We start from the raw sequence: 12,621 nt of genomic DNA, 5'->3' as shown, positions 1-12,621 counted from the left end.
GCTGAGCCTTCTCGCGAAGGCCGGAGGCGCGCATGCGCGTCGCGAAAGAATCCAACCAAAGGGGCTTGAGGATGAGGAGACCGAAGGAGGACCTACACCTCCGGGATTCCAAGCGACGCCCGACAGGCATTCGCGGGGCTAATTGAGCAGACCTGGGCTGCATCCACACTGGAGAAATAACCCAGTTTGGCAGCGCTTTAACTCTTTTCATGCTCAAGGCTATGGAATTCTGGGAGTTGGAGTTTGTTGTGGGGGGCCCACAACAAACTCCAACTCCCAGAATTCCATAGCAAAGAGCCAGACAAAGAGTATAAATAATAATTTCAAACAAATTATTCACTGACTTTACCTTCAGTCCATCTTATCCCCCTGTTTGCAACCAGGAGAGGCTGCGGAATAGGCACAGTTTCTTGGAAGGGGAACAGCAAATGCCTATTATTCAATCATGTGTGTTGTGTGCCTTCAAGTCATTTCCTACTTATGGTAAAGCCAAGGCTAAACTATCATGGGATTTTCTTGGCAAGATTCATTCAGAGGGGGTCCCTGAGGCTGTGAGAGTGCGACTTATCCAAGGTCCCCAATGGGTTTCATGGCCAAGCTGGGAATTGAACCCTGGTCTCCAGAGTCACAGGCCAACACTCAAACAAATATGCCGCCCACACAGGCTCTTAATGGGCTTCTTAGTCGTGCTCAAAATGGAGGACATTTTGGAATTCCTCCTGGACAGAAGGCTGAAATGTAGGAGAAGCAGGACATCTGGTCAGGGGGACCCCATGATGCTGCAAAAGGAGAGGTGACTTGGTTTCTCCACCATGTGAATCTGCTCTGCAGTGACTGTCTCTCCTTCAGTCAGAAGTTTTGGGTCCTCCTGCAGGCTTTGCTCCAGCATCTATGATTCAAACTATTGCTCACTTTCTGCCTCTGGCTGAATCTGCACTGCAGAAATAATGCAGTTTGACTCAGCTTTAACTGCCATGGATCAATGCTATAGAATCCTGGGATCTGTAGTTTTGTGAGATATAGTTTGATGTGGCACCATAGCTCTCTGACAGAGAAGGCAGAATGTCTCATTACTGTTGTCATTGTTGTGTGCCTTCCAGTTATTTCCAACTTATAGCAAGGAGTTTGGCAAGATTTGTTCACAGGAGGTTTCCCATTGCCTTCCTCTGAGTTCCAAGAGTGTGTGACTTGACCAAGGTCACCCACTGGGAAACGTCTCACAAAACTACAATTCCCCAGGATTCCATAGCATGGAGCCATGGCTGTTGGAAAGGTCTCAAACGGCATTATTTCCCCAGTGCGGGTGCAGCCTCTGCTTGGTTGCCTCATCCTGCAACGCCTCACCTTCTCCTGCACTGAATAATGTGGATTGTGGCCTCCAATGAGGCACCACTATTCCTCTTCCCATACACACTCCTGTCACTGATGTCTGAAATGTTTGTTGTCATTGCTTACATCCAGGGGTAGCCATGTTGGCCATTTAGCAAACCCAATCAAAAATCCACCAAACAGTGAAAGCTTCACTGGCTTCCTCATCAGGCCAGGTGAACCAAATCACCTTCGAGTCGATCCCGACTCATAGCAACCCTGTGGATGAGACACCTCAAGCCCTTATGTCCGCCACTGCTACCTTTAGGTCCTCTAAATTTATACCCATGGCCTCCTTAATAGAGTCCATCCATCTAGCATGCGGCCTTCCTCTCTTTCTGCTTCCCTCCATCTTTCCTAGCATTATTGTTTTTTCCATGCTTCTTCATGATATGACCAAAGTACGACAGCATCATCTTGGCTTCCAGAGAGATTTCTGGTTTGATCGGCTCTCGGACCCATTTGTTTGGTTTCTTGGCTGTCCATGGTGACTTCAGCACTCTTTTCCAGCACCACATCACAGATGAATTACTTCTCTTCCTATCCGCTTCCTTCACTGTGAGGTGTCCTACCCGCAAAGGATGAGAAGGCACCCCAAGACGGAGGACATTCAAGAAAAATGGAGGACATTACAAATTAAAAGCCAGAAACACTTCTGGAAATCGTTTTCTTCCTGACGTTTCAAAACATCAGAAGAAAACTCTTCTAGAACATGGCCACATAATAATAATAATAATAATAATAATAATACGTTTTATTTATAGACCGCTATTCCGCAATGATCATAGCCCGAAAACCCCACCAAAAACTATGGATGCCGCATGCCAGCCATGAAAGCCTTCGACTCCACACTTCTGGAAATGTAGATTCATGCTTCTTAATCCTGCTCCAAATAGATCAGCAAATCCTCCTGGGAAGAAGGTTGGAATGTAGGACGGGTCCTGGAAAAGGAGGACGTGCCTGATCACCCTGGCTGTCCAGCTCTCCTGCCAATACATGGCCATGGGGGGAAATACACTTTAGTATCCAGTAATACTAAAGAATATCTTTACTCTGTAGGATCTTTTGAAGCATTTAAAATGCTCTTTCCTGCCTCTCCTCGACGTGATTCAGCCTCCCGCCTGCAGGTGTCGCTGTGGGGCACCTAGCTAGCTGGGGCTCTAGAGCGCGCAAGGCCCTCTGCGCCTGTTCTAAGAAAGTTGGCGCCAGAGGCGACAGTCCAAGGGGGCGGGGCTGTAATGACGTAATGAAAGTGCGCCGACGACGGCGCCGGAGGTAACAGTCCAGGGCAGCGACAAGCGGGCGGGCTGCGATGACGTGGTAAAAGTGCGCCGGCGACGGAGAAGGAGCGCGGTTAGGGAGGCAAAGCGGCACCATTTGACTCGAGGGAAGTAACGAGAAGCCTCTGGGCCGCCTCCTTCTCCTCAGCCTCTGAGCAACGGGCGAAGGGAGGGCGAGCGAGGAGGGGCTCCCAGGTGAGCTTCCAGAAGGACGGCGGAGGAAGGAGCCTCGCCTCGCCTCATTCCTTGGCACCCTCAGGAGAAGGTCCTGAGTGGGAAACTGTACTCGCCCATAGGGAAACATTGAGAACACTTGTCCATAGGGAAGCATTGGGGAATGCTTGCCTATAGAGCAACATAGGGAATGTTTGCCCATAGGGAATCATTGGGGATTACCTGCCCATAGGGATGCATTGGGGGGATGCTTGCCCATAGAGAAGCATTGGAGGATACTTGTCCATAGGGAAACTATACTTGCCCATAGAAAGTCATTGGAGAATATCTGCCCATAGGGAAACATAAGGCAAGTATAGTTTCCCTATGGGCAAGGGCTGTCATTTGTTTTAGTATGTCCTGCCGTGTTGGTCCCATAGCAAATGCAATAACATCAAAACCCCACCAAACAGTGGTCCAAAACACACTGCAGCAACAATCCGGTTTGAGACCGCCTTAACTGCCCTGGCGCAATGCTAGTTGATTGTGGCAACAGAGCTCTCCCACAGAGAAGGCTCAATGTCTCACAGGACTACAGTTCTCAGAAACTCATGGCTTTTGAGAGTGTCACTATTTAGCTCCACTGGAATTGCTAAGAAGGGTCCTGGGAAACTGCCAGTTTGCATCACAGATCGATACAAGATGTCCTTTTGTGAAATATCAGTGGGAGAGCAATGGACAGTGCTTAAAAACAACAAACATGTGGAGATGTAAATTCCTAAAGTCATTTTTGTATCTAGAAAAGGCACATAGAAGTAAGTTTCCAGTGAGGTCTGAGTAACTCTGGAAAGCTAATGGGCCATCTATAGAGTCAGTACTGAGTTAGAGATAATCAATTCAAAATAAAGAGTTACAGTGATAGTTGAAGAAAAATGTATTGTATTATTTAAAATAAAAGTTATTTATTAGTTAATGAAGAACAAATATTTAAAGTGTGTGTGTGTATATATATATATATAGAGAGAGAGAGCTGATTTACACAAATTGTTTTCTCAGAGATACAATATAAAGCTATATACAGAAGTAGAATTTATGTCTTGTGTATTTTGAACTTTTTAAGGAGTTAACATTCTGCGTATCACTTTAGAGATAACATTAACTATGAGGTAATTGCTACAGAAAGTGTAGAGTGGAATGGAAGGACAACAAGTAGCTCACCATCTAAAATGAGGGCAAGCTACTTGTACTATTGGATTACAGCTCCCATCAGCCTTATTTTCAGTTGCACTCCCATCATTGCTAGTTTAGCAGTGGTCAAGGATAATGGGACCTGTTGGAAGACCTAGTTTCCCCTAATCTAGAAGCTCCTTGGTTCCCTATACCTCTCTGCTGAATAGCATATTTAGAGCACAAGATCTAAAGCTTAGATGAAAGCTTTCCTTTAAGACTGGTAAGGCTTGCAGTCTTTAACGATGAGGAGGGTTGACATTCTACGTCCTGCGATGCCTAAAATACTTTGTAACTTCTTTTATAAGAACAAAATTATTTTGTCTTCTGTAATGTTATTAATTCTAATATTTTATTGGAAGTATAATTTTAGTGCAATAAAAAATGTATCCTTTCTTCTTCTTAATCCTTGTTTAATACAGAGTTGAACCAATTTAAAAACAGTTTTGGTTTATCCTTTGCTTGAAGTGTATTAATCCACTCAAGATAGTTAACTGAGGGTCTGAACAGACAGGCCAAAGTAAAGTTGCTTTGGGTCACTTTGGAGGTATGCTGTTTAAATGATGCTTGCATCCACTGCGCCAAAACCACAATCAAGTCTTAAGGTCTGGAGAACAGCTTCGGCGCAGCTTCTGGTTTCTTAAGTGTGTCATTTAAACAGCAAAGCTCCAAAGTGACATGAAGCAGCTTTATTTTGGCCTGACTGTTTGGGCCCTGAGTGCCAGAAAAGCTTCCTAAATACTAGGACTACAGATAATTGCCGAGCAAAGTTCAGAAATCATAGTAGTTGGGCTCGTTCTCAGCTTTTTGAAGAAAGGATGAAAAAAAATAGTAACCTAATGAGTTGTTACTTAGTACGTTTTCAGAGTGCAACTGAAAATATTGCAGTTTTAAAGAAGAAACAAAATATTTGTAACATGTATATAGGCACATTTCTACTCCTGTGAAGTGAAGTTTTGTTTAAGAAGCTCCACTGATCAGTGTTTCCCCCCACTATGTACTGTATATTGTCTATGCTCTAGCCTTTTAAGTGTGGTATGTAAAGTTACATGTGAGGTTGGGAGACAGGTTTGTCAATGCAGAACTCTAGGACTGGCATGTGAATTATTCTGGTAATGGACCTAGTTTGAAAGTAGTTAGGTTAATAAACTTGATTCCTGTGTGTATATTTCTAGAAGGAGCTAAGAACAGCAAGATCTCATTAATTAGAAGTAACTTATGTGATGGTTAGGCAAAGCAAGTGTTTTTTTTGTTCTGAGTTTTTATTGCAAAGAATGTTTATCATAAGCTATTTTCCCATTTAGGCTTTGGGAACCTGTGAGCACCAGAAGTAGCGAGGCTGACTGCTTAACTCATTGCCAGGAAGCTTTAGGACAGGAGATTCTCATAAGGCAGATGGTCTGAAATTGCTTTTGGGACGTGGACCTGTGGTCATATTCATCATCCAGCTGGAGACGTGATTGCTGCCATGGATCAAAATAACAGTATACCACCTTACGGCCAGGGTTTAGCATCCCCTCAGGTAAAAATGTGTGAACTTGTAGCTTATTGGGAAATAAAACTTTCAAAGACAATTATTTACATAGTCAAGTAAAGGCTTGCATGGGTTATTCATCTCCAGACCTTTTCCCTTTCATTATTTTTTCAAAGGCTTGGAAAAATTGTATTGTATTATACTTGTCTTAATTAGTAATTAAACACAATTGACAGTTTCCTTTCAAGCTTGAACTGTTCACGTATTATGAATGGGATTGTGTTTGCATATATTTGAATTAACTTCAAGCAATAATTTGAAGTGTGGGCATAGCTTGCTAATGTGTCATGAGAAGTAAACCTTGCCAAAAGGGTCCTGTAAGCCCAGAATTCAGCACAACATAGAACGCAGGTTATATTACTGCACAGCTTCAGTCCTCTGACCTCCCCAGCCCACAATTGGCCTGCTTTAGTTGTAATAGTGCCACACCTTCCTACATAAATATGTTTGAATTATGCAGGTACTTATGCATCCCTTCCTCTGGTTGTAATTTCCACTGAACACAGTGGAGCTTATTTCTGAGTAGATGAACATAGGATTGGCACTAAAATGCAATTTCTCGATGTTATTGAGAATGGAGCAAGCTTGTTTTCTACAGCTTCAGAGACCAGGACATGGAGCAGTGGATTTAAGATACAGGAAAAGATATTCCACCTTAACATTAGGAAAAACTTCCTAACAGTAAAAGCTGTTTGACACACTGCCTCAAAATGTGACGGAGTTTCCTTTTTTTGGAAGTTTTTAAACAGAGGCTGGATGGCCATCTTTCAGCAGCCCTTTGATTGTGTATTCCTGCATGGCAGGGGGTTGAACTGGGTGGCCATTGTGGTCTCTTCCAACTCTACGATTCTATGGCAGCTGAATTAGCTCCCTTCAAGAAGGGCACATAGGAACACAAGGGAAAGACTACTCAAGAAGCAGGTAGTTCTCTGGGGGCTACTGACATTAAAGTGTTCTATTGTAAAGAAAAGCATATCAGAAATAAATCCAACTTTCTTTATCTTGTTTTTAGCGCTGAAAGTTTCATTCTGGTATTTAAATATTTATGAATCAGTGCTGATGTATAAGTCAGGGGTAAAACAATGTGATAAAATGGCTCAGTTCATGGCAATAGATTCATCTTGTGCAATTCTAGCTATGCTTACTATAAAAAATGTTTACTTTTCTACACAAAAATAAGTCCCACTAATCCAATGTGGTATACTCCCAACTGTGTGCATTGGATTGCAGCCCTTTTTTTTTTTTCTAGACTGTAAAAGCAACTGTTAAAAGTAGCTGGACAAATATTTAATCTTATTCATTCTATTCAGAAATGTAGATGTAAGAAATATAACTTTGATTCATTGTATATTTCTCCTTGTAGAGTGCAATGACTCCTGGCATCCCTATATTTAGTCCCATGATGCCTTATGGCACAGGGCTCACACCCCAACCTGTTCAAACTACAAACAGCTTATCTATTCTGGAAGAACAGCAGAGGCAGCAGCAACAGGCAGCAGCACAGCAGTCCACGTCGCAACCAACACAAGGGACCTCTGGTCAAACGCCACAACTTTTTCACTCACAGACACTTACCACAGCTCCTTTGCCAGGAAGCACATCTCTCTACCCCTCTCCAATTACTCCCATGACCCCAAAAACTCCTGCAACACCTGCTTCTGAAAGTTCTGGAATTGTGCCACAGCTGCAGTAAGTGTGTATTCTTTTCTTCTGTCTGCCATCTTTCAAAATTATTTTGAAGTGTAAGTTTCAGGTTTGTTTTAGTTGTAAGTCCGAGTGGTATGAAAACTGCAGATATATCCCAGCAGATTTGTCTCTTTCTATGGGTCAAGTAACTGACTGAGCACCAAAAGTAATATACTCTATTAAAAAGGCTAAAGTAGACTATAACAGTTTAATTATAGATCCACTATCCACAAAAATGTTTAGGTTTCAACAGATATATCAGGGTAGGGACATCCTCAGTTAATGAAATGTCCAAGGAGGGCCTCTCAGTGTATCCCCTGTGTTTTGAACTGGTGCATAGATGGAAAACTCATGAGTGCTCTTGATGCCCTTATGCAATACGATGGGAATATATGATGAGGCTAACTGAAAGAAATAAGTTGGTAGCATATAGATGAGCTGTTGTTATGTGTGAACAGCAACAGAAATACAAAACGTTTGTGTGAACTCACACATACTACCAGCTCATTCATAGCTATAAAATTCTGTTCCTAGGCACTCTGTGCATCTGATGAAGCAGACTTATGCCTGTGAAAGCTTATTCTACCAACTTCTTTCTTTCAGTTAGTCTGAGAGGTGCTACAAGATCCCTTTGCTTGCTTACTGATCCAAACTACACTTTTTGTAGTTCTATAGGAAGTTGCCATTAATTGAAAACATCTTATGAACCTACTTTCATTTTAAAAATATACAGAAATCCCCTTGGTGTTATCTCTGTCTCCCCTGGTGTCACCAATAGCATGGTAATGCTATTATTCTCTTAATACTGTAGCCATCAAAAAATTGTAGGTTCTGCATGTGAACAATAGGAAGTAGCTCATGAGGCAAAATAACTGTTATAAATTTATCAAGCCTGATTTATTATTATCTGGTTCAAAGGCAACTGTTGCATAATGGGTAATAACTTCAGAATATGAAAGAATCCTAGCTTTCCTAACATTTCTCCAAATTTTCTTTAGGAATATTGTGTCTACAGTAAATCTTGGTTGTAAACTTGACCTAAAAACCATTGCCCTTCGTGCTCGAAATGCTGAGTACAACCCCAAGGTAAGGGATAATGGAGCTGTGACAATGGAAATTTGTGGGTTTTTCGGGCTATGTGGCCATGTTCTAGAAGATTTTCTTCCTGATGTTTCGCCAGCATCTGTGGCTGGCATCTTCAGAGATGCGACAATGGAGATGTGACAATAGACTTTTCTACTAGCTAGTAATTATTACCGTACTTCTGATTGCTTCTGTGACTTCACCATCAGACTCCTTCAGTTTATCACTAACTGCAGTCACTAAAGAGACTATTGAGTGCTTTATGAAATATGCCTTATAAAAAAGAAGGGGTTTGAAGTGTGATAGGTACCCTAAAAGGGTGGTGTTGCAAAGATCAAGATTTACTCTGCAAACACATAAGCAGGTATTCCGTTGTTGTTGTTGTTTGTAATAAAGAAAATAGAAATTAAAGGCAGGCCAGCTATTAGTATTGGTCAGCTGTTCACTGTTGTGGCAAGTTGGCCTCTTATTTTCTTTAAAAACTAAACAGAGGAGAATGAATATATAGACCAGACACTTGTAAAATCATAAGGGCCACTTGCTGAGATTTCAGTGAATGCAGATGGATTTCTGCATAGAAAGTAAAATTCTTCCTCATTGGACTCCTTGGTGCAAACAGTCTGTGCTGTATACAGATTATTTGGCTGCATCAAAGAACATCTGAAGGGCCACGGTTCCCACGCCTGTTGTAGATCTGTTAAATTCAGTGGCACAAGCAAGTTCTGACTGACATCTCATTCTCTAAGCATTAGTGTGAAACCAACTCACTGTAAGTTGGATTTTTCCTTCAGTTTCCTTGTCTCTTAAAATAAATAGTTTATGTGTTTCTGTGTTGAAGCTAGCACAGTGCCCAGCTTGAACTTTTTAAATGCTCCATTAATTAATGAGATACTGAATGTTAACTGGAGGGGAAATTCCATCTCCAATGCTTATTAGTTCACTTTAAAACAAGCATCATGAGTGAACCAATGTCTGAACTGTATAGGGGAGATGTTTTGCCTTTAATGTTCAGTTGAGGGCAAACCTCCCTCTGCATCCCATCTGGAAACTAGGATGAGGTTTACAAATTGAAGTTGTTGGCACTTCTGCTCTAGATAATATTGGCATTTTCAGATGTGAGAAGTCTATACATAAAAGGAAACTTTGGTCCAAAATACATTGCAGAAATAATCCAGTTTGAGAGCACTTCAATTACCCTGGCTCAGTGCTAGGGCATCCTGGGAATTGTAGTTTTTTTGTGGCACCAGAACTCTCTGACAGAGAAAGATAAATGTCTCACAAAACTACAGTTCCCAGATTTTCCTAGCATTGAGCCAGGGCAGTTAAAGCAGTCTCAAATTGGATTATTTCTGCAGTGTGTTTTGGACCTTTATTTTCTTGAGGGAAAGCATATTTTTTGTTTTGAAGCTTACCATCTTTTCACAGCTCTTCACAAAGCTACTAAATTGGATTTTTTTGTCTCTTACATATGCCCTGTATCTGTAGCTGTAGAAAAACTAGTCTGCAAAATGCAGCTTCGGAATCTTAAAGTGGATATTTTGGTTGTCAAGAATATTTTATATTAATCCTCCATAGTCTAGTGTCATCCAGATGTATCAGATAGCTCCTACCTTTTCCACATCTGTCACTGGGTTAGCTGTCAGGTGGTGAGTTATTAAAAAAATTACTTGTTAATATGTCTAGGGATTTTTGTTGTGATAAGCTTCTTCTACATATTTCAGCGTTTTGCTGCTGTAATTATGAGAATCAGAGAACCACGTACTACAGCCCTCATATTCAGCTCTGGAAAGATGGTGTGCACTGGGGCTAAAAGGTATGTTAGCATATAAAATATCTGTATCCATTAATCTTATTAGTATTCAATATAGTTAACATCTTGTAGCTGACAAGTGTAGTTAGTTCTCATGTATGCACATACATTACATGAATGTAACTTCATAATGTTACAGTGTCCCCCCCCCCCCCCATCCCCCCCTTTTTTTCCTAGTGAGGAGCAGTCCAGGCTGGCTGCCAGAAAGTATGCTAGAGTTGTGCAGAAGTTGGGCTTTCCTGCCAAGTTCTTGGATTTTAAGATTCAGAATATGGTGGGTAGCTGTGATGTAAAATTCCCTATCCGACTTGAGGGTTTGGTTCTTACACACCAGCAATTTAGCAGGTAAGTGAGGGTGTTCTCTTGTTGTTCCACCTTAATCTTCTTGACAGTCTATCTTTGGATCTTCCCTTATATCCTAAACTCACTACATGCAAAGGACATGTCAACTGTTTATAAGATTTTGTAGAGGAGATCTGCAACAGTCAGTAAAATGGAGGAGTCAATTTTTTTTTAAAGTGAAATCTATGTATTTCAACGAAGAAGAAAACCTGAGAAGGCTCTTATAATAAAGTGATGGTTGTTAGCTGACTAATAATATAAATGGAATCTCGTGTTCCCTAGGCCAGGATAGGTGATGCAACACTTCCAAATATTACTGTGTCTGTATACACAGATCATGATTGGATATGGTTCAGCAGCTTGAGTAATAGTTTGTAATTCCTATCTTGTATATTTGGCTTGAAACATCTTTTGGTGTATCAACAGGCATTAGTCCTAATAACAGAAAAGCAGAGTTTGCTTCCACTTCTGAACATCTTGATCAACCTCGTGAACTAGTTTCAGTTATAAATCTTACCTTATTTTTCTTACAGCTATGAACCAGAGTTGTTTCCTGGCTTAATTTACAGAATGATCAAACCAAGAATCGTCTTGCTTATATTTGTTTCTGGGAAGGTAGTTTTAACTGGTAAGTCGCATGAAATTATTGTATTGATTGTACAGTACTTAAAGAACTACACTGTAATACCAAAAGATTTCCTAAGATACTCAAAATATGCTGGCTCAGTTTTCCCCCCCACCATTTTTAATTGTTACAGATAGATCCTGAGAGTGATATACCTTTTAATATTAATTTACCTCCAGCTTTAACAGGTGACAGAAGTTAGTGAATTCCCTGTACTAGAGAACTATGAATTAACTGCACTTGGCAGTAGGGAGCTTCAGCTGTAAACATTGTGCTCCAGATATAAGACATTACATATTGAGGAAAAGAACAAGCTAGCTATGTTCTCTTCAAGGCATACAGTACTGTATAATTAAAATATTTTGGTATTGTCTTTTAGGTGCAAAAGTCAGAGCTGAAATTTATGAAGCATTTGAAAATATATATCCTATTTTAAAAGGATTCAGAAAGACAACGTAACAATTCACTCTGCCTATCCAAGAAGATGGGATACTCTTTAAGGTATTGATTATGGCTCAGCAGTAAAAAGAGAGACGTACAGGCTGAAATATCAGGACTTTGAGTATTTCCTCAGTTAGTGCCTGCTTCTCTGATCTTCATAAAAAGGGAAGCTTTCATCATGTGTTACGCCTGTACTGAGTTACTGTGAGTTGCTTCGTTGCACTCTCTCAAGGAACAACTGAGTTTATTTATATTTTTAGCTTTTAAACAATTTTAACAGCTAATGTTTTTCTATCTGGAAATCTTACGCTGACAGCTGGTTAAATTGTGTTATTCAAAATTTAAACATTTTGGTTACAGTATTCTTTCATCCATGGATTTTATAATCAGAAAATTTAACTCTAACCATTTAGCCCTTCTTTCACATTCCCTTTTTTCCAGTGTTTAGCAGGGCAAACTTGCTGTTGAAAACAGATGGCTGTATATATTCCTAATTTGGGACAACAACCTGAGTTCTAAATGTGTACTTAATGCTGGTTATGAAACTTGAGAAGGGCATCTGCATTGTTCTGTGATCAATCTGACTTGCTTACACTGCTGTTTTTAATGTGCTATATGCATGCCTATAGCTTAAATGTATTGAAATGTTTTTTATAAGATTTTTATTAACACAGTATTAAAGCAATGTGTTTTGCCATTTAATGTATTATTGTGTTGTTATAGTAACCCAAAGTCTCTGAAACAATGTAACTTTACCGCTTTCACTCTTAGTAATTTCTTTGACCAGATTAGCTTCTCCGATCCTGTCTTTTTCCTTTTCAGTCCTATAAAAAAAACCAAATCATGAGTCATCCCCTGCCTTAACCTCCATCTTACCTCTCTTACTGTCCAATCTTACCTACCACAAAGATGTTATATAACTGGACTGGATTTAATCTGTTTTTATAGCCGTATAAATTGTAAGCCCTCTAAGAGTCCACATTTTGGCAGAAAGGTGGGATAAAAATAGTCTCTGCCACCAACACAATTCTCTGGATGTTGCAGCAGAGCAGTCCACTATCACAGGCTGTAT

At 40.6% G+C, this 12,621-nt stretch overlaps 1 protein-coding gene across 1 annotated transcript; it reads left to right on the top strand.

The window, feature by feature from the left end:
* Window positions 1-2,642: 2,642 nt before the first annotated feature.
* LOC121919685 (TATA-box binding protein) lies at window positions 2,643-12,621 on the top strand. The gene is made up of 8 exons (XM_042446518.1): window positions 2,643-2,843; window positions 5,333-5,550; window positions 6,926-7,251; window positions 8,247-8,334; window positions 10,053-10,144; window positions 10,319-10,486; window positions 11,017-11,111; window positions 11,488-12,621. Exons 2-8 carry the CDS (start codon window positions 5,497-5,499, stop codon window positions 11,565-11,567), a joined length of 903 nt encoding a protein of 300 aa, XP_042302452.1. The 5' UTR covers window positions 2,643-2,843; window positions 5,333-5,496; the 3' UTR covers window positions 11,568-12,621.

Source organism: Sceloporus undulatus, chromosome 1 (assembly GCF_019175285.1).
Source record: "Sceloporus undulatus isolate JIND9_A2432 ecotype Alabama chromosome 1, SceUnd_v1.1, whole genome shotgun sequence".
Taxonomy (NCBI): Eukaryota; Metazoa; Chordata; class Lepidosauria; order Squamata; family Phrynosomatidae; genus Sceloporus; species Sceloporus undulatus.
The sequence above is the reverse complement of the archived record's forward strand: the minus strand, read 5'-3'. Positions and strand labels throughout refer to the sequence as shown.

What these genes read in the sequence shown, in the direction of transcription:
- LOC121919685 (XM_042446518.1), top strand. Translation starts at nt 5,497, where the DNA reads ATGGATCAAAATAACAGTATACCACCTTACGGCCAGGGTTTAGCATCC. An exon ending in GGAATTGTGCCACAGCTGCA is followed by an intron (nt 7,252 to 8,246) that starts GTAAGTGTGTAT and finishes AATTTTCTTTAG; the next exon opens with GAATATTGTGTCTACAGTAA. An exon ending in ATGCTGAGTACAACCCCAAG is followed by an intron (nt 8,335 to 10,052) that starts GTAAGGGATAAT and finishes TACATATTTCAG; the next exon opens with CGTTTTGCTGCTGTAATTAT.